The sequence below is a fragment of the Monodelphis domestica genome, chromosome 3 (genome assembly GCF_027887165.1).
Source record: "Monodelphis domestica isolate mMonDom1 chromosome 3, mMonDom1.pri, whole genome shotgun sequence".
Lineage (NCBI taxonomy): Eukaryota > Metazoa > Chordata > Mammalia > Didelphimorphia > Didelphidae > Monodelphis > Monodelphis domestica.
The window spans coordinates 456,016,896-456,041,870 of NC_077229.1; the positions used below are offsets into that span (position 1 = coordinate 456,016,896).

Here is a 24,975-nt window from a genome sequence, read left to right on the forward strand (position 1 = left end):
GAAGTCATCAGGCTTTTGGCCATTCTGGTCACTTTCCTTTGGGCTTGCTCAAGTTTTTCAATATATTTGCTAAAATTTGACTTTTAGAGCTGAACACAATTTTCTAGATATGGCTTGACTGGAACATAATTCAGAAGTACTATGAGCTCTCTCCTTGGGGTCTCTATGTCTCTCTTAATTAGGAGCTCAAGCTTATATCAACATTCTTGCCTAACATGTTATACTGTTGACAAATATTGAACTTCCAGTCTGCTAAAACTCCCAAATCATTTTCTGTGATCTATCTAGACATGATTCCTTGATCCTGAATTGTGCATTTAATATTTTGAGTCCAAGAGCAAGACTTGGTATTTATCTCAATTAAAAGGAATTGTATTAGAATGGCCTATAATCTAGCCTGTCAAGACCTGGTTGCATGCTAAATCTATTGTCCATCTCAATTTTATGCCACCTGCCCATCGGATAATCATTCCACCTTGCCTTTGATAAAATCGAAGTCATTCATAAAAATGTTCACTAGTTCAGGGAAAGTTCACTACATACTTTCCTCTTCGTTAATACTGATTAGTTTTATTGTCCAGTTGTTTCGATTGTTTGACTTTTTTTAAAGATATTTTATTTTCCCAATTAGATGTAATAAACATTTGTTACATAAGTTTTCCAAGTGTTTGACTCTTCATGATCCTATTTTGGAGTTTCTTTGCAAAGATACTGTAGTAGTTTGCCATTTCCTTCTCATATATTTGGATCTGTAACCCACTGACTCTTGTGGTCTTTTATGTGCAAATTAGCTTATGACATGGACCAGTTTGTGTGATTCTCACATGAACTTCAATATTCTAGGCTCACTTGTTACTTGAAGTGAAATCATAAAACTGCATTTGTTTTTCACTGCCAGCCTCCGTTCATTTTGGTCTTTAATATTCCTGATGCAATTATTACAGAACTTTCATATTGATGCATAATTTCCCTCCTTTGCTTCCAAATTCTACACAGGTTTTTAAACCAAGTTGGTTAGTACTTTCTTAGCAAACTACATCAATCTCTTTTCTTCTTTATCTCAATTGTCTTCATATGTTCTATCATTTTTTAAGATCTTCTTTGGCCAACTTCCTCTAAAGAATTTTAGTCCTTGGAATCCCATGTCTCCTTTCTCTGGACACGTGGAAGTCTATTGTCTCCAGATCTAGAGTCAATTCCCTTTATCCCTTAGGCTTTCTCTTTTGAAGCCCTTATCTTCCTTTCAGCAGTGATGCTCAGAAGGGTGTCATTTGTATTCTTAATGTCTTCACTTTCTGGTCAAGGTCTTCATAATCTTCAGAAGCTAGAGAAAGGAATGGCAAACCTTTCCAATATCTCATGGGATCATGAAGAGTCAGACATGACTAAAGGACTGATCAGCAACAACAAAATTCCCAGAAATGCTGTCTAAGTTCCTCTCTGGAACATAGGAGCACCTAGATCTGGATAGAGTGAGCTGAGGGGACAAAAACCTTTATGGACTGTCAGTCATCAGTCATTCCAGGTCTGCAAATGGAATAAAAGGCAAATTCTGGATGGTCCTTAGGCAGGAAGGGAGGAGATTAGTATTGTAAAACTGAAAAAGAAAGACAATTGAACTATAGCACCAGACTCTATAGTTTAAGATGCTGCCATCAGCAAGAACCACATTGACTGGTCCTGGATTTGTCAGAGATACCAACCAGATGCACAGTCAAGCTTCACTTAATGGAATATCCAGCTCTGCCTAATGGCTATGGAGTATGCTCTGAACCAGAAGTGAGAAACTCAAATAGGACTAACCTGGACAGAGGATCCCTGCATGCCACATACTGATCTAGTTTTTAAAGACAAAATCTTCTTTATTTGTTGTACTTATATTTATTTTGCTAAGTATGTTCTAATTACATTTAAATCTGGTTCCTCCAACACTCAAGAGTGTTGAATTGCTATTTGAAACCCAAATGCATGAATTTCTAAAACATTATCCTCTTCATTCTGCAGCCATCAGTCAGTGGGTCCCTGAGGAGCCTTACTCACCAGCAAACTTGCTGCTCTCCCTCATCAGGCTCTGGAAGGTGTCCTCGTGTTGGAGTCTGACTTTCCTTCTCTCTGAAGCCATATCATGTTCGACTTGATCTTGTTCTGTCAGAAGGGTGACTGGCTTTAACTGAACCTACAAAACCCAAACGAGGAGGCTTAACCATTTTCCTAAATTGTTCAGCTGCATGTGATTTCAAATATAATATTTGGAGCATTTTTGAAAATATGTTTCTCTGGCATGAGAAAAAGATGCTTATTTAATTGCATTAGACGGAGAAGAGTCTTATTTTGTGTTTTTAATTACTTAAGTCTGCATTGATTTTTATTTTTTTACTACGACGTTTTCTCTAATTACATGTAATAACAATTTTTAACATTCATTTTCTAAAATTTTGAGTTCCAAATATTTTCCCTCCTTCCTTCCCCTCCTCTCTCCCTGAGACATATAGTTGGTATAGTTACACATTTGGGATCATTGTGATGATTTTTTTTTTAAACCTTACCCTCCATCTTAGAATCAATACTGTGTATTGGTTCTAAGGCAGAAGAATGGTAAGGGCAAGGCAATGGGGGTCAAATGACTTGCCCAGGATCACACAGCTGGGAAGTGTCTGAGGCCAGATTTGAACCTAGGAGCTCCTGTACTGTGCTGATTTTTTAATGAAGGGGCCTGGGGAAGACCTTCCATCTTGCACCTCTCTTCTTTTATGTAGGTTGTCCCCCATGCTCTCTCTCCTCACCTCTGCTTCTGAGAATTCCTACTTGCCTTTAAAGCTCTGCTCAAGGTTCTGTGTCCTATAAGAGATCTATAAGATCCGTTCAGGTGCTCTTGAAGGCCCCCTAATGTCTTCTGCATTTATTTGTATACTTTCCTCCCAACAGAACATGTGCTCCATGGGAGAAGGCGTCATTTTCATTTGTCTTGGTAGCTCACATTCATATGGTGCTTCATGATTCACAATTTTTTTTTTGTCATCTAAAGAACAATCTACCAAAAATCCTCAGGTGAGCTCCATACAAAGACTCTTGCTGAAACTTTGCTATGAAAAGTTTTTCAAATTAAATTCAATGCACATTTTATTAAGCATTAACTATATGCTAAGCACTAAGAATAAAGTTCTGAACTTGGGGTCAGGAAGATATGGGTTCAGTTCCTGATTAAGACCCTTATCTGTGTGAATCTGGGCAAGTCACTTGACTTCCCTCATTCTCAGCTTACTCTTCTGTAACATGGGAATTGTGATAGCATAACAATATTAGCAACAAACCCATTAAAGTTATTGTTGGGATCAAATGATGTAATATGTACTTTTCAAACCTTAAGTGCCATATCAATGTGAACTACAGAGATAAAAATGACAATGTGTGCTTTTAAGCAGCTTACATTTTACTATGGGGAAATAACATGTACATGGATAAATACATGCAAAGAATTCTGGGAGATAAGTCTCATGTAACATATGGCGCCTAAGCTGATCTTTAGAGGGAGTCGGAGATTCTCAGGAGTGGTGATGACAAAGGGGGGAAATCTGAGCATGAAGAATACTGTGTGCAAAAGAATGAAAATGGTGGTTGGAATCTCATCTCTAAAATAATTTGAAAATGCAAAGTAAACTGTTATTAGCCTAGGACATTGACATTGGGAGCTTTTCTTTTTACCACCAGAAATACTTTTAAAAGGTTTCATAATATAATCACTATTCAGATTTTTAAGAAAAATTTCAAAGAATTGGAATTTCTCCGAAATAGGTGATGAGCTTCAAATTAATGTATTTGCCATGTTGTGGAGAGTAAATGCATCAGTGGGGTGACTCGGTTTTCTCTGGGAGTACACCATGTTTAGATGGCATAAAGAAATGTATCTAGAGTGGAATCATCGTGGTCAAAATATTCCTAATTCTTTAATAGCCAATCAAAGATAACAACGGTATTGTACCATGCCTAGCCCAAAGGAGGCGCTTGCTACTTCATAGTTAAGTGCTACCTGACTTTCATGGCATCTGGAAACATGATGGGTGAGTGCCATGTTCCCCAGCTTAAAGGCCAGCTTGATGGAGCTGAGCCTAGTTAATCATTGCCAATTCCATCCTGAAGGGCACCCATTATGGCCCTGGGGCACAAAGGGCTCTAGGATCAAGCCAGGTCCTTGATCTTTCACTTACAATCTCGATGTTGTCTGAAGGAATGGGCATTCTGCTGAGGGAAAAATAAGCTTAGCCAGGGTCCAGATTCTTTAAAATAAATAGGTGAACCAAAGAGTCATGGCGACACAGCGAGTCCACATGCTCCTCAGAGAGTTTTCAAAAGCAATTCTTCGGGTTTGATTTGGATAGAATTTAAGCATTTCAACCTAACATACTCCCATTCCCTGGGATTGCAGGGAGGGAGGGTAAGAGAGAAGAAGAGATCCAGCGCAGGCAGGGTTGTTCATCTCTGGCTGCTGGCTCTGAGGGTGGAGAGTCTGGACATTACTTCTTCCCTTCAGAAAAAGAACTAACGGGCCATGCTCCAAGCCTCATTCCACCCCCTTCCTGCCAGGTAGTTCCTAGGCAAAGAGGACTTTGAATCCACATATGTCCTCTGCTAGGCTCAGGATTTAAACAGGGACCAAAATGGAGTCAAAGAGCTGGTAATCCCATTATTAAGTGGATTCCATTGAATGTGAATGAGCTGGATGGACCATGGCACCCGAACAACTCCATCTCTGTAGATATCTAAGACTAGTTATGAACGTGGCCCCCTCATTAGGCTGTCACTTCTTTTTGAGGGCAGAGACTGTTGTTTTTTTTTTGTTGTTGTTGTTTTTAATCTTTCCTTGTATCTGTGATGTTTAGCCCTGCCTTGTCATATAGTAGGGGCAGCTGGGTAGCACAGTAGATAGAGTGGCCAGCCTGGAGTCAGAAAGATCTAAGTTCAAATCCAACCTTAGATACTTACTAGCAGTACAACTCAGTTTCCTCATCTGTAAAATGAACTGGAGAAGAGAATGGCAAGCCATTCTAATATCTGCCCAAAAAAACCTCAAACAGGGTTACAAAGAGTTGGCCACAACATAAAAAAGACTGACAACAACAAGGTGATTAGTAAATGTTTATTGATGGACTGACTCACCTTTACTTTAACATTGGTTGGTCAATATGAGTTAATATTTGTGAAATGCTTAGCACAGTGCCTGGCATATAGTAGGTATTGAATAAGTGCTTTTTCCCTTCCCCTATCTCCCTTGATAACCGAATAGCTGGTATTTTTATGGCACATTAAGGTTTAATGAATATGCTGTTTCTTTCTACAACCCCCCCCTTGTCTCTCTCTGTCTCTTTCACTGTGTTTCTCTTCTCTCTATCTCTCTGTCTCTCTCCCTTCCCATCTCTGTCTTTTCCTCTACCTCTCTCTGTCTCTGTCTCTTTGTCTCTGTTTCTGTCTGTCTCTCTGTCTGTCTCTTGTCTTTCCTTCTTTCCCTCTCTCCTTTTCTCTGTCTCTCCCCTCTTTCTTCCCTTCTCCCTCTCTCCTCATTCTGTATCTGTTCCTCCCTCTCTGTCTCTCCCTCTCCCTGTCTTTGTCTCTGTTTCTGTCTGTTGCTCTGTCTATCTCTCTGTGTGTCTCTGTTTCTCCCTCTCCCTTGCCCTCCTTCTCTCTCTCTCTCTCTCTCTCTCTCTCTCTCTCTCTCTCTCTCTCTCTCTCTCTCTATTTCTCTATTTCTCTCTCTCCTCATTCTGTATCTGTTCCTCCCTCTCTGTCTCTCCCTCTCTCCTCATTCTGTATCTGTTCCTCCCTCTCTGTCTCTCCCTCTCCCTGTCTTTGTCTCTGTTTCTGTCTGTTGCTCTGTCTATCTCTCTGTGTGTCTCTGTCTCTCCCTCTCCCTTGCCCTCCTCTCTCTCTTTCTCTCTCTCTATTTCTCTCTCCTATTCCTCCCTTTCTTCCCTTCCCCCTCTCTCCTCATTCTGTATCTGTTCCTCCCTCTCTGTCTCTCCCTCTCCCTGTCTTTGTCTCTGTTTCTGTCTGTTGCTCTGTCTATCTCTCTGTGTGTCTCTGTCTCTCCCTCTCCCTTGCCCTCCTTCTCTCTCTCTTTCTCTCTCTCTTTCTCTCTCTCCTCTTCCCCTCTTTCTTCCCTTCCCCCTCTCTCCTCATTCTGTATCTGTTCCTCCCTCTCTGTCTCTCCCTCTCCCTGTCTCTGTCCCTGTTTCCGTCTGTCACTCTGTCTGTCTATCTCTGTGTGTATGTCTCTTTCTCCCCACTTTCTTCCCTTCTCCCCTCCTCATTCTGTCTCTGTCTCTCTCTGTGTTTGTGTATGTATATATATACACCCATATATGTGTCTGTACACATAGACATAATATATAAACTTACATAATTTCATTTGCTATTTACAGCAGCCTTTTGAGGCAGATACTACAGATATAATTCTTCCCATTTTACAGATGAAGAAACTGATCACAAAGTTTGCCCCAAGTCCCACCGGTAGGAAGTATCAGGGCTGGATTTGGGTCCAGGGATGCTGAATTCAAAGTGCAGGCTCTTTTGCTAGCCCTGAACACTCTGAATGGTGCCCTGATTGGCATCTGCCTGACCTATTTGAGGGAATATGTCCAAAAAGAAGAATGAACCCCAGACTTCAATCCCCAGAAGTCCTTGGTACTTCCCAGAATTCCCTATAATCTCACCTGAGTCTCCACCTGGGCAAGATCACAATTTAGTATTTAATGGGCTCTCTGCCTCCCAAGAGCCTCTTCCTCTACTCGGAGATTACAACATGTAGTAAGTAGGCTGTGATCAGCCCTAGTATTCTGGATTTCCAATAATCTTAATAAACCTCATAAATTATAATACTTTTATTACTAGAAACTAATTTAATTTTTATAGTCACTGGCCAGGACCGGAAAGATGGTGCCTTTCCCCCACCTCTGTATCTAAAGAGATGGACAGAGATGGGGACAGAAGAGGTTTCAGAGGCAGAAGGTGTAGCTGTGATAAGATAGAAGCAGCAGCACCAGGGAGCTCCAAAGAGAGGAAGGAAGAGGAAGAGCTCTACAGGCTAAGATTTAAACATGAAATAGAAAAAAATGGCCATTTTGAACATGCAGCCTCTAAGGAAGTGGCTTTACTGTGTGGCTCTATCCCACGTGACCCTAAAAATGGAAAGCCCTGGAAGTGGAAATGAGAGTCAATGGCTGCAGCCGAAAGATGAGGCTCCCTCCTGAGCAGCGCGGTGCCAGAGGCCCAGCTGTCCTGCTGCGAAGGCGCATTAGGCCCGTGTGCTTCTTTTATGGGAATATGTACTGCCCATGCCTGGGAGCTTATTTTTAAACTTCAGGAACTCAGCAACTTGGACTTTTTTTTGTCCTTCAGGTATCAAAAATGATTGGACCATAACAAGAAACTGCTTACTAAATTGCTCTTACTTTTTAAAAAAGTCAGTTTTGAGTTATAGAGCCATAAGAAATGACCAAAGCAGTAAGCAATATTTTTGAAAGCCTGATATGACCTTCAGATCCTTACACTACACAGCTTTTTTCTCCCTCTTCCACAAACTGACTAGTGCTATTTTGTTGTCTGTAAAGAGATCCTACTGGCTAAATATCACTCTAGAATAACTTTCAAGAAATGTTGACAAATCATAAATATACGTCTCTGGGTCAGAATGTTGACAGACTAATAATACTAATTTCATTTGTGAAAATGTCTGAGTTATAGGACATAATTTTCTTTTCTTTTCTTTTTTAGACCCTTACTTTCTGTCTTAGAATCCATACTAAATATGCTTCCAAGAAGGCTAGGCAATGGGGGTTAAGGGACTTGCCCAGGATCACACAGCTAGGAAGTATCTGAGGTCATCTTTGAATGCAGGATCTCCTCTCTCCAGGCCTGCCCCTATCTACTGAGCCCCCTAACTGCCTCCAGAATTTTCTTGAGCAAAATAATTTACCTTTTCTCCTCCAACTGGTTTGGTTACAAACGTAGAGAATGCCACACTCACAAGCTTCTGAGTCCTGGTGAAGGTATCTTGTACTATGACTTTAATGCTGATCTAAAATGAAAAGAAAGAGAACTTTAGTGTATTTCAGTCAATTGATCAATAAACATTCATTAAGCACTGACTATATTTGGCACATTAGACGAAAACATTAACAAAAGAAAAACAAACACGTTATTCTTCTCCGTTTCATTTTCAAAAAGGGTCTGCACTGTAGTTCATTCTGACAAATTTGCTGAGTTATTTCCTCTAAATCTCTTGTCAGATGCTTGTTTTGTTCTAGCCTATAAGACACTCTAAGCAGAAGGGTAAGATGTATCCTAGTGAGAAATGACTCAAAGGGATTTGATTCTTCCTGGATTTGAAGGGTGTAGAAACTTAGTGCCTTGGGCATAAACTAAGGGCAGAAACATGAAACATCTGGGTTCTAGTCATTAAGAGCAACCCTCTTTGCAACCCTGAATAGTCAATAATCTTATGCATCTGCAGAATCATAGAAGAGGTGGGCTCATTGTTAAGTGAATGACTAGTTTGAGTAGCTACCAATGATGGCCATTTATTTCTACGATTTCATCATATACAGAACTATTCAGCAATCTAGCTTCCCTTTTGCTTTTAAAAATCATTTTACTTATTAATAACTGACTATATACTCTAAAACCTTTGACTAGCCCAAATCTACCTGATTGGACTTCCAGTCACCCAGAAATCTCTTGGGGTGGGGTATAAATGGACAATTCAATTCAGCAGATTACACAAACAATAAATACCTGCTATGGAAACATCACGGTGCTTGACAGTGGAAATAACAAAGAAAAAATCAAACTGTTCCTACCCACGTAGAGAGGTAATTACAGTGTAAAAACTTTGAAGAGGAGTACCTGAACTGAGTCTTAAAGCAAGATAAGGAATCCTAGAAGAGTATTTGGGTGAACTAGTTTCTTATTAGTTTGAGACTGTAAAAGAAGGAAAATGAGACCAGAAATGATGGACGATTAGGATAAAGACGGATGGATGGACTTGATGTCACGTGGACAAAAAACATGCCTAGGAGAAGTAATGAAGAGGAGGAAATGGATGGGCACCATCTGATAAGAGAAGGGCATTTCCTAGTTCAAGACCAGGAAGGCAGCACAATCCTGCAGAATGAGATCTCAGATATGACCCCTATGAATGGATGGCTGAGAGGGAGAGAATTAAATGTAGGTCATGGCGGTTGAGGAGTTTGTTAAATCGAGATGCCAATGGGGGCAATCTGGCTCAAAGAAACAATAAGGTGTATATTGAAGTTCCCAAGTTTCAGACTAGGGAGGGATTGAGGTATAATGAAAGATTAAACTAGGCACTGAAGACCTGAGTTCAGATAAGGCCCTAAATACTTAGCTGTGTGACTCTGGGCAAGTCACTTAACCTCTCTCTGTCTATCTCAGAGTCCTGAACTAAAAAAATGGGGATAATAATAGCACTTACCACCAGGGTTGTTGTTAAGATCAAATGAAATTATGTTTATAAAGTGCTTAGAGTAGTGGCTGGTACATAAGGTTTTTTTCAACCCTTATCTTTTGCCTTAGAAAGGATACTAAGTATTGGTTCCAATGCAGAAGAGCAGTAAGGGTTAGGCAAGTGGGATTGAGTGACTTGTCCTGGGTTACACAACTTGGATATATCTGAGACCAAATTTGAACCTGGGACCTCCCTTCTCCAGATCTGGCTCTATCCACTAAGCCACCTAATTGCCCCACATAATAGGTTCTTAATAAATCCTTCCTTCCTTCCTTCCTTCCTTCCTTCCTTCCTTCCTTCCTTCCTTCCTTCCTTCCTTCCTTCCTTCCTTCCTTCCTTCCTTCCTTCCCTTCCTTCCTTCCAAAAGGAAGGAGAGTGATCTGGCTTATAGATTACAGCAACAAGGACTAAATCAGGTGATATAAATGGAAAAGATATAGAGTAATGTTAGAAGAAAGAGGGTCTGGTGGTTGTCTCAGATAAGAATAGTCAGTTTACAAAGAATGAAATCCAAGCTATCAACAACCAAGTACAATGAGAAGAAAATAAGATTAACAGAGATGTATTTAAAAACAAAAACAGTTGGGGTATGGTGGCAATTGCCTGTAATCTTTGCTATGAAGGTGTGGAAGTGTGTGTGTATGGGGGAACTTTGAAGATAAGAGATCCCAAAGCAAAGAAATTAAGCTGCTCCTTTGTGCCTGCACCAAGTGCAGCACCAATTTTGTGAGGAACAGAGGACTACCAGGATGTCTTGGGAGGACAAACTAAACCAGGTCAGAAATGAGCCTAGTTAAAGCTCTCATGCTGACCAAAAATGAAGCCTGTAAGTTGCTACTTTCAGTCCGGCCAATATAGGGATATCTAGTCTTTAAAAAGTCCAAATAATTAATTAAATTTAAAAAGAAAACACCAAGGGTATTGGGAAATAGGTCAAGATTCCTGTTTTCCTGACTGCCCTCTAAAATGACTAGCTTAGTTTTATTCCAGATTCAATTGGCACACAAATATGGATGAATGGTAACAATGGAAAGTGGGCAAAGAGGTATGGAGAGATCAATGCAAATTACCACAACCTTGTCTAGCTATTCCACAGCTGGTTACTACAACACTTATTGGGCCCAAAGGCTGAATGAGGCACTTTATAAAGGCTACCCCAAATATGACAAACAATGGGGGGCTTTCTCAGAAAGCTCAGGACAGGGAGGCATCATGCCACAGAAGAAAGAGAACTGATTGTGGTGTTAGGAAAGTAGTTGGGAGATTCAAGTCATACCCCTGACACAGTCATTGTATGATTCTGAGCAAGTCACATAACTTCTCAAAGTTCCAAGTAACTCTCTTAAGACCATAAATTGCAGAACAGTTGCCAATCTATCTTTATTAATGGAGAGAACTCCCTACAGCACACCGATGAAACGACAGGTACCAACACAAACAAAAAGCATCATTCAACAAACACTATTCTTAAAGGAGCTGTCAGAAGCTTTGAATCCTCCACAGAATACTGCATTTGCAATGTTCTGTAAAACTAAGTCCTCTAAGGTCATAGAAATTCCCTTTGAACAATTATATTACTTTTCAGATTCAAGGGTTTCTGGAAATACATGAAGATAGAAAGAAAGGGAAAGGAGAGAAGGTTCAAGTTAAACTTAGGGAGAAAGAGAATCAGACCTTCTGGCTTTGTAGGAGGCTCATGAAAGAAGTGGGAGTCCCTCTACCCTCTGGGCATATATTTTTTTTACTTCTTGGCATATGAAAGAGAGAAGTTTTCAACATAAAGGAGATGATCTGGCTCATTAGTATCTGTGAGATTGTCCATCAGTACAGTTTTATCTTTTGGGTTTTCCATACATTGGTATCAGATGTGTTCTATTAAAGATGTGATTCTTCCTCTTCCCTGTGGTAAGATGAGAAACAGAACTTCTTACCTCCATGCTGGTTTTGAATGCTCTGATGACTTTCGCTTTGATATTGATGATCTGGCCTACCCTAGTAAGGAAGAATCAAATTTCAGTTGTATAGGCATAGTCAATGTTAGATCTGAAGGTTACCCACATTCAGTAAAGAGTTTGGGGGCTACAAAGCAGTTCCATCTTGAATGGTGAGATCGATCATGGTGACAATGTCTCTGCATGGCAAATGAAGGATGATGGAAAAAGAAAAAAAAAAGCCCAAATTGCACCTTAACACACCACTCCATAACCCAAGCACCCTAAGCCATCTCCTCAGAATGCTACCTTAGTCTCAAGGGGATGGCCATGGAGAGCAACTAGTATAAATAAAATGAGCTCAGACATATCTAAAATTTGGCTATTTGACAGTTGATTTACTTGTTTCTGGTTTATGCTATAAGATTTCATTGAATTCCATTCAATAAGCATTTATTATGCACCTACTGTTTACAGGTACTAGGGCTAAGCATTTAGAGATAAATAGACAAACAACACAGTTGAAGAACTCCACATAGAAAATGTTTTTCTCTTTCCTATCTCTCCTTCTATCTTTTCCTTTCCCTCACTCATTATTTTCCTGCTATGTCTCTCTCTCATTCTTCCCCAACCATCCTCTGCATCCTTTGTCATCAACCTCTGGCCTTAATTGCCTAAACCTAAATTTCTGAAGGCATGTTAGAAAAAGAAGGAAAGTATAAGGTTGAGCTGACTGGGGAAAAGAGGATACAGAGAGAGAGAAAGGAGAAATCATTTTCACTTTGACAGCATGTGGCTCTAAAACTCAGGGCTTTAGGGAGTAAAAGGTGGGAGTTTTCTAGCCACAAGATAAGGAAAATCCAATTGATCAGAGCCTCTATCATAAAATAAGCTGCAGTTCAGGCCCTCAAGGAGGTTATATTCTCACAGACAAATGAGACAACAACATGATAAAAATAAAGCCTGGGGTCAATATATATTTGCTTTAATATTTCAAGGATCTGTGATTTCATTAATATGATTACTCTTTCCACAAAACAGATTATAACCCTTCTATGTAGTAAATGGTCTTCAAGAGTTTCTGTGACTAATACTTTATTACCCTGAACTAAATTAGTCACCAGTTTCTTCAGAATTAGCTTGGCTGGTTGTTCGATAACAGAAATATACCACTGGGTACATCCTTGATATCTTTCTCTCTTGGTAAGATATGCAGAGTTTTTTGCTCTGGAATAATCTTTAATAAGACAAAGTCACATCCATACCAGGATGAACCATCAGAGTGATACTTTTGTGGAGAATATTCCTTCTTCCATTCATCCATCCACAAATCAGATAGGCATAGAAACCCTGAGAATGGCAACACCTCCCAACCTACCATTCCTTCCAATCCAGCCCTCATAGTCACCAACTGGGGAAGCAACTTCGATGGAGCAGGGACCAGTCATCCCTACCAGCTGTCAAGCACCTGCCTCACACAGGCCCTCTTAGCTAAAGCAACAAGACCTCCTAGGAGAAGGAGACAAGAGGCATTATGCACTCGGCAGGTCAGGCCACCACTACCACCTTAACCACCATATCCACTTAGACCCTAGTGGAGACACCCCAGGACCCTGAACTCAAGAACCTTGGAAGAAGCAATACTTCCAGCTTGGTGCCCTCAGCCACCATCCTAGGAAGCAAGCCCTGTGAAGCTGTAGCTTGATGGCCAGTCTTTCAGAGCTACTGCCCCATCCATTGAAAAAGACCCAGAAGGGAAAATTCTTGCTACCAAAGCCCCTGGCACTGACAAATGTTTCTTCATCAGAAATTGATATCATTTTTATCAGTGGAAATGACATTAAAGAAGAGGCATTAACATCTTCTTTGCTGCTACCCCCTAAGGACCATGGGACTTTTCCTTCTGACTTGCAGCTAAAACCTGTAGTTGTTGTCTAACTATTAGAAAGTGAAGCAAGAACTGTCTTACTTTTCTATTTGTGTCCTCAGCTCTTAGCACAGAGCTTTGCAAATAGTAAGGGCTTAATAAGTGACTTATTTGTACAGTCATCTATCCATATATACACTTTTAGTATTTATTATACTTATTTATTGATAAAGTCTTCTGTTTCCTGTTCTTAATTTGAAAGATAAGTTGAACATTTTACTTTTCTCTCAGGAAAATAAAACCAAAATTAAGTTATTTTTTTGTAAATGGCACCGGATTGATTTTTTTTTTCTGTAGGTCATTGGCCCCTCATGGAACAAAAGTTCTCCACCTTTGCTTTAAATAGCCCCAGAGGAATTCTGCAACACACACAAGAAATGTCACAAAATGGCAAAACTAGAGATCACTAATGAGGTTATGACTGTAGTGAAAGTAACAGAATTTAGAAATGAAAAAGATAAAAAATTAATCTGTGGCATCCTCCCAAGAAGCTATATGGCATCCATTGAAAAATTGTTTGCAAATAGGCACATTCAGAAAAATATGTATGGGAATGTGAAAGAGGTAGCATATATCCTCAAGTATAGAAATAAGCTACTTAATGCAACCTTAGACATTTTGGGTTACCATAATAGCATTAATAATTCAAGAAAACATGATGTGGACCCTCTGTTGTATCACTTGTTGCCTGTAATTTCCCACTTAATTCCAGATAGACAAATGTTATTTAGAAGTGAAAGGGTTAAAAATCAATTCCTGCCTTTAATTTTTATTTAATACTTTATTTTCTCCAATTATACATCAAAACAATTTTTGACATTTTTTAAAATTTTTGCATTCCAAATTCTCTGCTCACCCCTTTGAGAAGGCACACAATATAGGTTATACATGTGCAGCCATTCAAAAGATATCTCCATATTAGTCACAATATGAAAGAAAATGGGCCAAAACAAAGAAACAAGAAAAATCAAGCTTTAAAAAGTATGCTTCTACCTGCAATCCATTTCTACCTTAATAGGCAAATATGCCGGTATGCTTTGGGGTTAGCTTCTGTTGGAGGGTTGTTTTATGTCATTCATTTGACTATCAAAAGGGTTAAGTATGAGTTTGGATAGTATAGATGGACTTTGGAGGCAAAAGAAGTTTGGAAATTTCTCACTGCTGTGGGATGATCCAACCCTAGTAATAGATCCTTCTTATTCATAGATATGGTCCTGTTACTGCTCTCCCCAAAAATATTCACTGACTCCTTCTCCAGGGTTGTTGGGAGGATTGAATGAGATCATATTTGTAAAGTGCTTAATTAATGATGGATCATCATCATCACCATCATCATTGCTCTCAAGCCAAGTTCAAATTCCTTTTCCTGACATTCAATGCCTTCTGCGTGTCACCATGGGCTTAATTTTCTAGTTCCTTATTTTCTAGACTTTAATAAAACTAGACAGTTCTCTGGCCCTGACATATTCTCATGTTTCCAGGCTTTTTTTTTTCTTGCTTTACTTTCTCAAGCTCTTCTTTAACCCTAGAATGTCTTTGATTCTTTTTTTCTCCTGTAAAATTTCTTCTCATCCTTTAAGGCCCCCCTCAAACACCATTTACAGGGCCAGAATGACCCAGTAGATCTTTTCCCATCCCTGCTACCTTTCACTTACACTTCAATTTGGTAACTCTCTAATGTGCTTCATGGCTATAAATGATAGTGTCTTATCTCCTAACTGGATTTTAAGCTCTTTGAGGTCAGGGACTGTTTCTTATCTAAATTTTCTATCTTATCCACAAGTAGCAAAGTGATTGAACACAGTAGGGGCTTAATGCATATCTATTGCATTATATTGAATTGTAATGTTATCAAAATTGTATCTGATTACTTTACATTGTTGTTCCATTTTTAAATGTTCTGCTTGGTTTTCATTTTGTCTCCTGCAATCTATTGTCTTACTGGAAGAGATGATGTAAACTTGAACTCTTTGGTAAAACTCTAGAATCCAGAATTGAGTTTAGAAAAGTCAACTAGAATTCAGTGATTAGAAAATGGGAAATGTCTAAAGTAAGAGAATAATTGGATGAATATTATTTAAACATATAACCATCATTAAAAATGATTCTGCACTTAATTTAAAAAAGCATTGCCATATATCAAATAGAACAGGAAAAAGATCATGGCTATGAAAACAAATTTCTTTGTATATACCTTGCTTTAAAAAAAATAAACATTTTTTAAATTGATGATGTTAACTTTCTTTTTAAAATAATATTTTGTTTTCACCCAACTACCTGTAAAAACAATTTTTAATATTCTTTTTATTCTTAAAATTTTGAATTTCAAATTTTCATCCTCCCTCCCTCCCCCAGCCCATGTTGAGAATGAATCATAGAGATTTTTATATGCATAATCAAACACATTGCTTTCAAAGCAATCCTGTTGTTCTGTCTTCTTCTGAACTTCCTTTTGTTTTCCGTTGTGCATTTTCTATTAAATGCTTCAATGACCCTTCTTTCTTCCTTCCTTTCCATCCTTTTTTTGACCAATTTACTATAACATATAATTTGTTCAGTCACTCCCCACTGGATGGGCACCCTCTTAGTTTCCAGTCCTTTGTTGTGACAAAAGAAGTATTTTTGGAAAGTATATACCCCTAAGTATTTTTATGGTCTACAGTTATTTTAAATGGAATTTCCTTTTCTATTGAACTTTGTTGGTGGTAAACAGTTTTACCATCATATCACCTGCAGAGTGATACTTTTCCTTTGTTTCCTCATTGCCTATTCAAATTCCTCCCATTTCTTTTTCTGTTCTTAATGCTATCACTAACATTTCTAACACAACATTAAAAGGTAGCAGTGATAATGTGAAGCTCCTCCTTGCACATATTGGGGAAAGCTTCTAGTTTGTGTTCTAAGGATTTTTATACATAAGTCCCACCCCTTTCTTTGATCCCTTTTGAGTATGTAACTAGTGGTAAAATCACTGGCTCAAAACAATTTAATGACTGGGGGCACAGCTATAAATTGTTTTCTGGAATGGCTGGACTCATTAACATCCCCGCCCCAATAGATCATTATTCTTCAGTTTCTTCAACAACTATCATTTTTCTTTTTTGTCATTTTTACTGATCTGAAGGGTGAGGTGAAACCTGAGATTTAATTGACATTTCTCTAATTATTAATGATTAGGAGCATATTTCAAATGGTGGAGATCAAATGGCTTAGATTTCTTCCTTTGATCACTTACCTAATGAGGAATAACTCTTGTTCTTGCATATTTTTATCAGTCCTTATAACTCAGAAAAGATGCTTTTAGCAGAGAATTTGGTTGAAAAGATTCCTCCCCAACTGTTTCTCTCCTAATTTTAACTCGTTTGATTCTTTTAAGTCATCATGAAATGACTTTTGTCTTCTGTTATGGTCTCAATTCCTTATTTGATCATAAACTCTCCCTTAAGCATAGTTACAAAAGGCAGTTCCTTTCTTACTCATCTAATTTGTTTAGGAGGTGACCTTTTCTAGCTAAGTCAGGTAACTACTTGGAACTTAATAATCCCCTACAATGCCCATCCCCGGTCCTGGTCCTACATCTGGTGCCATGCATCATTTCCATTGTCCCCCCTCCAAAGCCCTCTAATAAAAACATACTCAAACGCCCTCACCCCCATCCTCCAAACCCAAGGGAAAGGCAATTCACAGGGTGATAGAATTGGTCTGGGGAAGTAAAGCCCAAAGCAAAAAAATTGAAAACAGTCAACAAAGAGATCTTGGGGCCTCTGGAACTCTGCTACAAACTGTTTATATTCCCTTTGCCCAAACCCCCCCACAATTGGGTCCCCAATTAATCCACCAGAGAGAAACATTGATTGGAGCTGCCCCAGGTTTACTTCTGCCCCATCTTGGTACCCCGTAATAGCAGAGGGTGGGTGTGAGGGCTCAACTCAAGCCTCCCAAGTTCTGCTAGTGTTCTGACCCACAACATCCTCAGACATGTGTCAGAACAATGGCTATCTCTGCCATGGATTTGTGAACTTTGTCTCTTCAAGCCAAGGGTAAGTTGTTGGATGTATCCCTATCACATTTCATCTTATTTAAATAAGCTCAGTGTTCTAGCACATCAAAATACCTCAGGATCTTGGCTCTGGCATCTCACGGGCTGGCTATGGTTCTCTAAGTCTGATAGACCTCTGCCTTTGTGTAGGTCATGGAATAAAAGGTTAAAAGAGCCCAGATCCCTGGAAAGCTCCACTAGAGATCTCCTGCCAAGATGACAACTCTTTAAAAGGCCATTTGCAAGACAGTTATTAACAATACACTAAAAAGAATTTTAAAACATTTGAATTTTTTAAATTTAAATTTAAATTATGGTTTCTGTGTCCCCCAAGAAAGAATAGCAAAAAAATATCATTTTCATCTGAGTAAAAGGGAACGAGAAATGGATAGTGAAGCAAAAAGAAGTGGCCTAAGCAGAGCTGGCTATAGATTTTGACACTGTGGAGCAGCTTTTCCAAAGCTGAATGGTTTGTCTTGGACAATAATGAGTTCTCCATCACTAAAGTGCTTCAATTTTTACCAGGTGTTCTGGGAAGATAATTTCTGCTGAGGAGTGGCTTGGCCTAGATTGGTCATTTCAGGGGTTCAAACTCTGCAGACTCTGTGAATCTAGTTAATACATGCTTGCAGAAGAGTGGGAGATGAAGGCTGCAATGTGTACTTTAATATATTTAAGCATTTCCACACTATGCTGAAAGCATGCCCAAATCAATGCATTTAAATCCATCATCAAACTTTTCACTATGGATTCTTGGTTCAAAATGATACTGGTTGGTATAGAGAAGGCAGTAAAGGACAGTAGAAGAATCCTGGATTTAGAGTTTGAGGGCCTGAGTTCAAATCCCCATCCTGCTACTTAGTAGCTCTTTGATTTGGAGCCAGTCACTTAAATTCTTTGGACATCAGTTCCCCCGTATATAAAATGAGGACTTTGGACTAGATAGGAGAACATCTGAGATCCTTTCTCACTTAGAAATTGTATGGAAAAAAAATGATCTCTTCTCAGATTCATTCATGTTTCCTCAACAATGATATGCTGAAATGTTCGATTAGAGGGTTTGCTTATTATCATTAATTATTTTTATTAAAGGAGCATAATCCTGAAGCAACCAGTTATATACCACTAACATGCATTCACTGATGCCTGGAGATATTTTTTGTCAAGGAAATGTAATTAGGAACTTGCCTTGATATTACAGCTAAGTCCTAAGTTTTATCCTGAGTATTGAGTTTTTTAAATGACTTCAATGAGGCCCGGGGTGACTTATTATGCCCATATCTTGATTGCTGCCTTCAGGTGAGGCACCACCTGTAAGCACACTTCTGAAATCAATCACTGATAACCAGGGAAGCAGATCAGCAGTATCACAGCATATCCCTTACCTGGCTGTCTCTTCAAACTGTATGTCATCCACTGATGCTGTTACACAGGAGACACCAGCATGTTTTTCAGCTGCAAATCAACAGATCGAAGAAAGGATTATTATAACAAATAAACCCAAAATGAATTCTAGACTGCGGGTCACTCCCTGGCAATTGTGAACGTGACAGCTCTCTGGGCATGTTTCTGGACTGCTGGCAGCTGTTCTATAGGTCTCTGAGTTATGTTTAGGACACATGGCATCTTTGCTTTGGGGCTAGAGGGTTGTGCATTTGTACAAATGTCGGGTTCTGCACTAACCCTAAATGGAAATTTGTATTAAGTGCCAAATTTAGAAATTCTCTCTCCCAGCTTAGATATTCTATCAACTTTGAGAGGCAGCATGGTTTGGGAGAGAGAGGATTGGCTTCAGATCCCATAAAGCTTGCAGTCAAGTCCTGCCTTTGAAACACAGTGGCTTATGGGTGAAGAACTGAACCTCTAAGGACTCTCAGCAACTCTAAGAATATGAATTGCTGAGAAGGTGCCAACCTCCACTGGCAGAGGGAAACTCTTTATCTAAGAGTTCCTTGAATCAATAAAATAAAGGTCTATTTCCTACCAACTCCCTTTATTTAAATTCAGGAAAACTATTCTCCTTCCTTTCTCTAACATCCCCTACCCCCATGTCATTGACAACAGAAGCATTTCTCTCATTTTCTCACTTAGCATCCAGTAGAAGATCCTAAGCATGTGTACAGTAACAACAATAGTAGATTTATTATTTAAGAAAGAATTTATTAAGAATTTACATAGAATTTATTAATCTTATTTATTGGGGCAGCTAGGTAGCACAATGGATAGAATGTCAGAGCTGGAGTCTAGAGGACCTGAGTTCAAATTTGACCTCAAACATTTCTTAGCTATGTGTTCCTGGGCAAGTCACTTAATCCCAGCTGCTTAGCTCTTGCCACTCTTCTGTCTTAAAACTCATACTAAGACAGAAGGAAAAGGTTTTGGTTTTTTTTTTTTTTTTAAAGAATATAGCATTTAATCATGAAATTATTAAGAACCTACTATGTGCTAAGCATTGCTTTAAGAAAGGCAAAAACACAATCTCTGCCCTGAAGGAACTTGTATTCTAGGAGACAACATGAAAATAACTATGTATACACAAGATCAATAGATTAGATAAATACCAAGATGGCGGCTAATCTTGGAGGGAAAGTGTTAGTAGTGGGACTTGGGAGATGAGCCCCCTGCAGATGGGAGGATGTGAACTGAGTCTTGAAGAAAGTGGAAGGTGAGAGGATGAGGTGAGGAAAAGCATTCCAGGAATGGGGAATAACCTGTGAAAACCCATGGCATTGAGAGATAGATTGCCTTGTATGATGAATGAGGCTGGTATTGTAGAGTATGTGGGGGGAGAATAAAGAAGCCTGGGAAGTTAGGAAGCTACATAGCCCAAATGATGCTGATACTGATGATGTTGGTAGTGATGGTAGTAAGAGTGGCACCTTAAGGTTTGCAAAATGCTTCGCACACACTGTTTCTTTTAAGCATCTCAATGATCTTGTGGACTACAGGTGTTATTGTCCCCACTTATAGATGAGGACACTGAAGCTCTGAGATGTGCTTATGGTCATACATCGAATATATGTTCCAGATGGGCTGTAAACTGATAAAGCCCAGCCCAGGACTTCATCCACTCTGCAACACTACTGGCTCCTAAAGCCAGAATTAGAGAGGGTCTTCTTAGTTCTTGAGAACCCAGTATTGGCTACATAGTGAGTCATGAGTGAAATCTTGTTGATATGTTAGCTTGACCAAACTGAGATTCATCTACCTTCTTCTAACCTTCAGGGTCTTCTGATTTCATTCATGCAAGATCTCTCTCCATGCCTTAGTGGATGGTTTAATGAGTGTCTGCGGCCAAATTAATTCATTATATGGTGGCTCGTCATCCGGTGCCTCCTTGCTTGGATGATAGGCACATAGTCTAATACGTGAACCTTGCTACCTTGACAGGAACTGCTATGCCTACATTTCATTGGTGTGTTCTTTGAAAGTCCAGAGTCACAAGCCTACCACAGGGAAACCTCAGGGTAGGATTTTAGTGCAATTCAGCGGTCTTTTACATTAAAAAGGTTGGGGGGGGGGGGGGAAGGGGTAGAAGAAAAGAGGAGTTGTGAGTATCCTGGTTCCTGGGCTGCATTTGTCCAACATTGTTTTGTTTTCAGGTTCATCCATTTACATCTGTGTCTTCTTATATAGTCTTTTTTCAGTTATGTCTGACTCTTTGTGACCCCCTTTGGGGTCTTCTTGGCAAAGATACTGGTGGAGTGGTTGGCCATTTCCTTCTCCAACTCATTTTACAGATGAGGAAACTGAGACAAATGTGGTTAAGTAACTTGCCTAGGATCAAAGAGCTAGTTAAGTTTCTGAGGCTATATTTGAACTTGGGAAGATGTCTTCTTGACTCTATCTACTGTGCCTCCTGGCTGCCCTATTTAAAGAATATTAATTCTTAAACAATCAAGATGGATTGAAAAGGGAAGAGATTAGAGTAAGGAGAAATAGTTAGAAGGCTATTGTTACCAGTTGTGAGGTTATACAACCAAATGATTTAGCAGGAAAAAAAGGGACCCTAGAGATTATCTAGTCTAACTGACATTTTATAGAGAAGGAAACAGAAATGCAAAGACATTCGGTTTTGGGGCCAGAGTTACCCAATGGCAAATGGCAGAATTGAGATTTGAATTTCTGATTCTAGGATGTCTGGTGCGCCAAAAGCCTGGCTTGGAGCATTAACTGTTAAGAGTAGAAAGGAAGGAGTGATCAGACATACAGGATGAAAGAAGTCAAGGATAGCTCCAAGGTTTTTGACTGGGGAGGCTGGAAGAATGCTGTTGCGGCTAAGAGAGGAAAGGTAGTTTAACAGGAAAGCAAAGCTGAATGTATTTAATCCTCCTTTAATGATTTAGATGGCAGTCTGGGATCTTGCAGTGCCTCAGGGCCCTCATTAAGAACATCAGTTATCAGCTTCCCAGGCAGGAGGGCTCTCTGGCTGACAGAACAACTTTTCTTATGCCATCTCTTGGTCCAGTAATCATGCCGCATCCCTCCTTTGCCCAGGATTGACTATTCTATTGGACAAAATCATGTCTACCATGAACATAATATGACATACAAGGAAGCAATGGGGTGCCATGGAAACAAGACTAACCTTCAGCCAGAAGTCCTGGTTCTGTTACTTTGTGATCCTGGGCTTTACCTCCATGATACTTAGTTTATTCATCTGTAGAATGGGCACAGGATATACATGTACTACCTGTGACACTTCATGTAACCTCTGTAAGTGCTAAATAATCATTCAAATCAAGTAACAAACATTTATTAAACTTCCAGTTTGTACAATTACTTAGTAAACCTCCAAATGACATGAAGAATAAGTTTTTGCTCTTAAAAAAAAAAAGAGATGTTATCTCACAAGAGAGACTATGATATGAGCATTATTCTTGTTCCTCAGAAGACATTCTGAGGAATTCATGCCACTATCAGGCTCTCCTTTGGTCAGAGATCTAGAACTATAAGAGACCTCAAATGTTCCTTTTTTTTTTTTTTAACACATATTGAAACTAAGATCAAGTTAAGTGCCCTGCCCAAGCTTACCCAGGAGAGGCAGGATTTGAACTCAGGTTCTATGACTCCAGAGCCAGTGTTCTTTCTACAATCTATGACAATCTCCTCTGTTATTATAACTATTATTAATGCAAGGAATTGTTAGCTAGAACTGTAATTCTTTTTTTTAACTCTTACTTTTGTGTCTTATAATTGACACTGAGTATAGATTCCAAGACAATAGAGTGTTAAGGGCTAGGCAATTGGAGTTAAGTGACTTGCCTAGGGTCACACAGCTAGGAAGTATCTCAGGTCATATTTGAACTCTCATCTCCAGTCCTGGCTCTCTATCTACTGAGCCACCTAGCTGCCCTGCCTTTGATTCTTTTGGGTCCTGAGTCTCCCAGCATGGGAAATCCTACTGATAGCTAACCGATTTGGGGAGTAGTTTGTTACATTAGTAGCAAAACTCTTTTCTTTTCAATTACATCACCATGGTAATCCAGAGAAATAACATGAATTTAAAAATGAGTCTAGCTTTTGGCATAAAGGCAGACAAGTATCTTGTCGATAGGTATCATATAAAAATGGGTTCTGAAATTAACAATTTCTGGTGGCTCATGGAACCTATCTCCTAGCTCTACAGTAACTTAAATAATAATAACATGCATTATGGTGAAATTCCCTGGCATAGGCATTTTAGAAAAAGGCTCCCAGGAAAACAAAAACACTTAAATGCAATCTAAAAAAAAAAACTGAGAAATTCATCTTCGTGTCTACACAGAATTTTTTTTGGATCTCCCATCTACTCACAGATGCCTAGTTGGAAAGGAAACAACCTTCCTTGAAAGAAAGAAGAAAGCAAAGCTGAGGAAGATGGAGAGAAATGCTAATACTGGCCCCAGAACATGAATAACCAGTCCTGTGGCAGGAATAGCACAATTTCACTGAAGAAATCTTAATTTTCCTTGGGAGACTTTTGGGAGAACAGAGGATAAATACTGTACAATGGCAAATTGATAGGAGTCATCTGTAAAAAATGAGCTAGACACACAAAGCATTCCCCAATTGACAAATGGTCAAAGGATATGAATAGACAATTCTCAGATGAAGAAATTAAAACTATCTTTAGTTATATGAAAAAATAATTGCTCCAAATCACTGTTAATTAAAGAAGTGCACATAAAAACAACTCTGAAGTACCTACCACCTCACACCTCTCAGATGGGCTAAAATGACAAAAAAAAAAAGGATCATGATAAATGTTGGAGGAGATGTGGAAAAATTAGGACACTAATTGGTGGAGTTGTGAACTGATAGAAACCATTCTGGAGAGCAATTTGGAACCATGCCCAAAGGGCCATAAAACCGTGTATACCTTTTAACCCAGCAATATCACTACTAGATCTGTATTCCCAAGAGACGGAAGATAGGGTAAAAGGACCTTCTTGTCCACAAATATTTATAGCAGCCCTTTTTGTGATGGCTGTCAATTGGGGAATGGCTGAACAAATCATAACTATGATATGTCATTGTAATAGAATATAACATAAGAAATGACAAACGAGATGATCACAAAAAACCCCCGCAAAGAAAAAAAAGTAAGCGATGCAAAATGAAATGAGCAGAATCAAGACACTGTTGTACACAGTAACAGCAATAAAGGATAATGATCAGCTGTGACTGGACCATTATCACTAAAATATATAATGTCAGGACAGCTCCAAGGGACTCACAATAAAAAAGGCTATCTACCACCATAGAAGGGACTTACAGAATCTGCCTACAAATTACAGCATGCCATTCTTCACTCTATTTCCTCCACGAATTTTTTTCTCCTGTAAGTGATATGTGTCTTCTTTTATAACATGGCACACACAGAAATATGTGTTGTATGATAACACATGTACAATCTATGTCATATTACCTACTGTTTTGGGGAGAGGGAAGAGGTCGTGATTATAGTGTCAGAAAATGATGACTAAAAATTGTCTTGACGTAATATGGAGGGAAAAAGAATTTAATGAGGTAGAGAAGGAAATGACAAATCACTCCAGTGTCTTTGCCAAAACAGACAAACAAACAGACAAATGAGGTCACCCACCCAGAGTCCAGAAAAACAACTGAACAGCCACAGGAGGTTTATACTTTATGGAAGCCACTCTGGGTTTGAAAACTAGGGGCCCCTAGCTCACTGCCCATCTAAGCCTTGACCGTTTCCAGTGATACTTTAAATATCATTCTTCACAAGATAAATACCTCAATGTCTAATATCCTTTTCTACAATAAATACTTAGAAACGGTGTGATTTAAAAGTGCCCTTTGTCCTTAGTTTTGGCTCTGTTATCAATGTCATATAGTTGGTTGACTGAATTGGAACAGTTTCCATTTCGGATGTGAAATTTCACTGCATGTTTGCATTTTCTGAACATTTTGAATAAATAACTGTTGGCCGTCCCATCCATTCGAACTTTTCTGCCCTGACACAGATCCACCTTTGGCTCCTTTGACTTTGAAGGGTCCAGCCTCCCAGGTACTGAAACCAAGTTCTGGCACAGCCCGGGCTGGAGACGCTTTA

The 24,975-nt window shown here is 39.2% G+C and overlaps 1 protein-coding gene across 2 annotated transcripts in view; it reads right to left on the bottom strand.

Annotated features, from left to right (window-relative positions):
* The window catches only part of ACOT12 (acyl-CoA thioesterase 12), a 73,754-nt gene that overhangs the window by 47,984 nt on the left and 795 nt on the right, over positions 1-24,975 (bottom strand). For both annotated transcript variants that reach the window (XR_008917880.1, XM_001369728.5), the window contains exons 2-5: positions 18,800-18,869; positions 11,449-11,509; positions 7,967-8,068; positions 2,041-2,176 (exon numbers count right to left, since the gene is read on the bottom strand). Coding sequence is in view for 1 of the 2 variants with exons in the window: in XM_001369728.5 (XP_001369765.3) it covers positions 2,041-2,176; positions 7,967-8,068; positions 11,449-11,509; positions 18,800-18,869 (369 nt within the window). In the remaining variant the exon portion in view is untranslated. The remainder of the gene's footprint in view (positions 1-2,040; positions 2,177-7,966; positions 8,069-11,448; positions 11,510-18,799; positions 18,870-24,975) is intronic.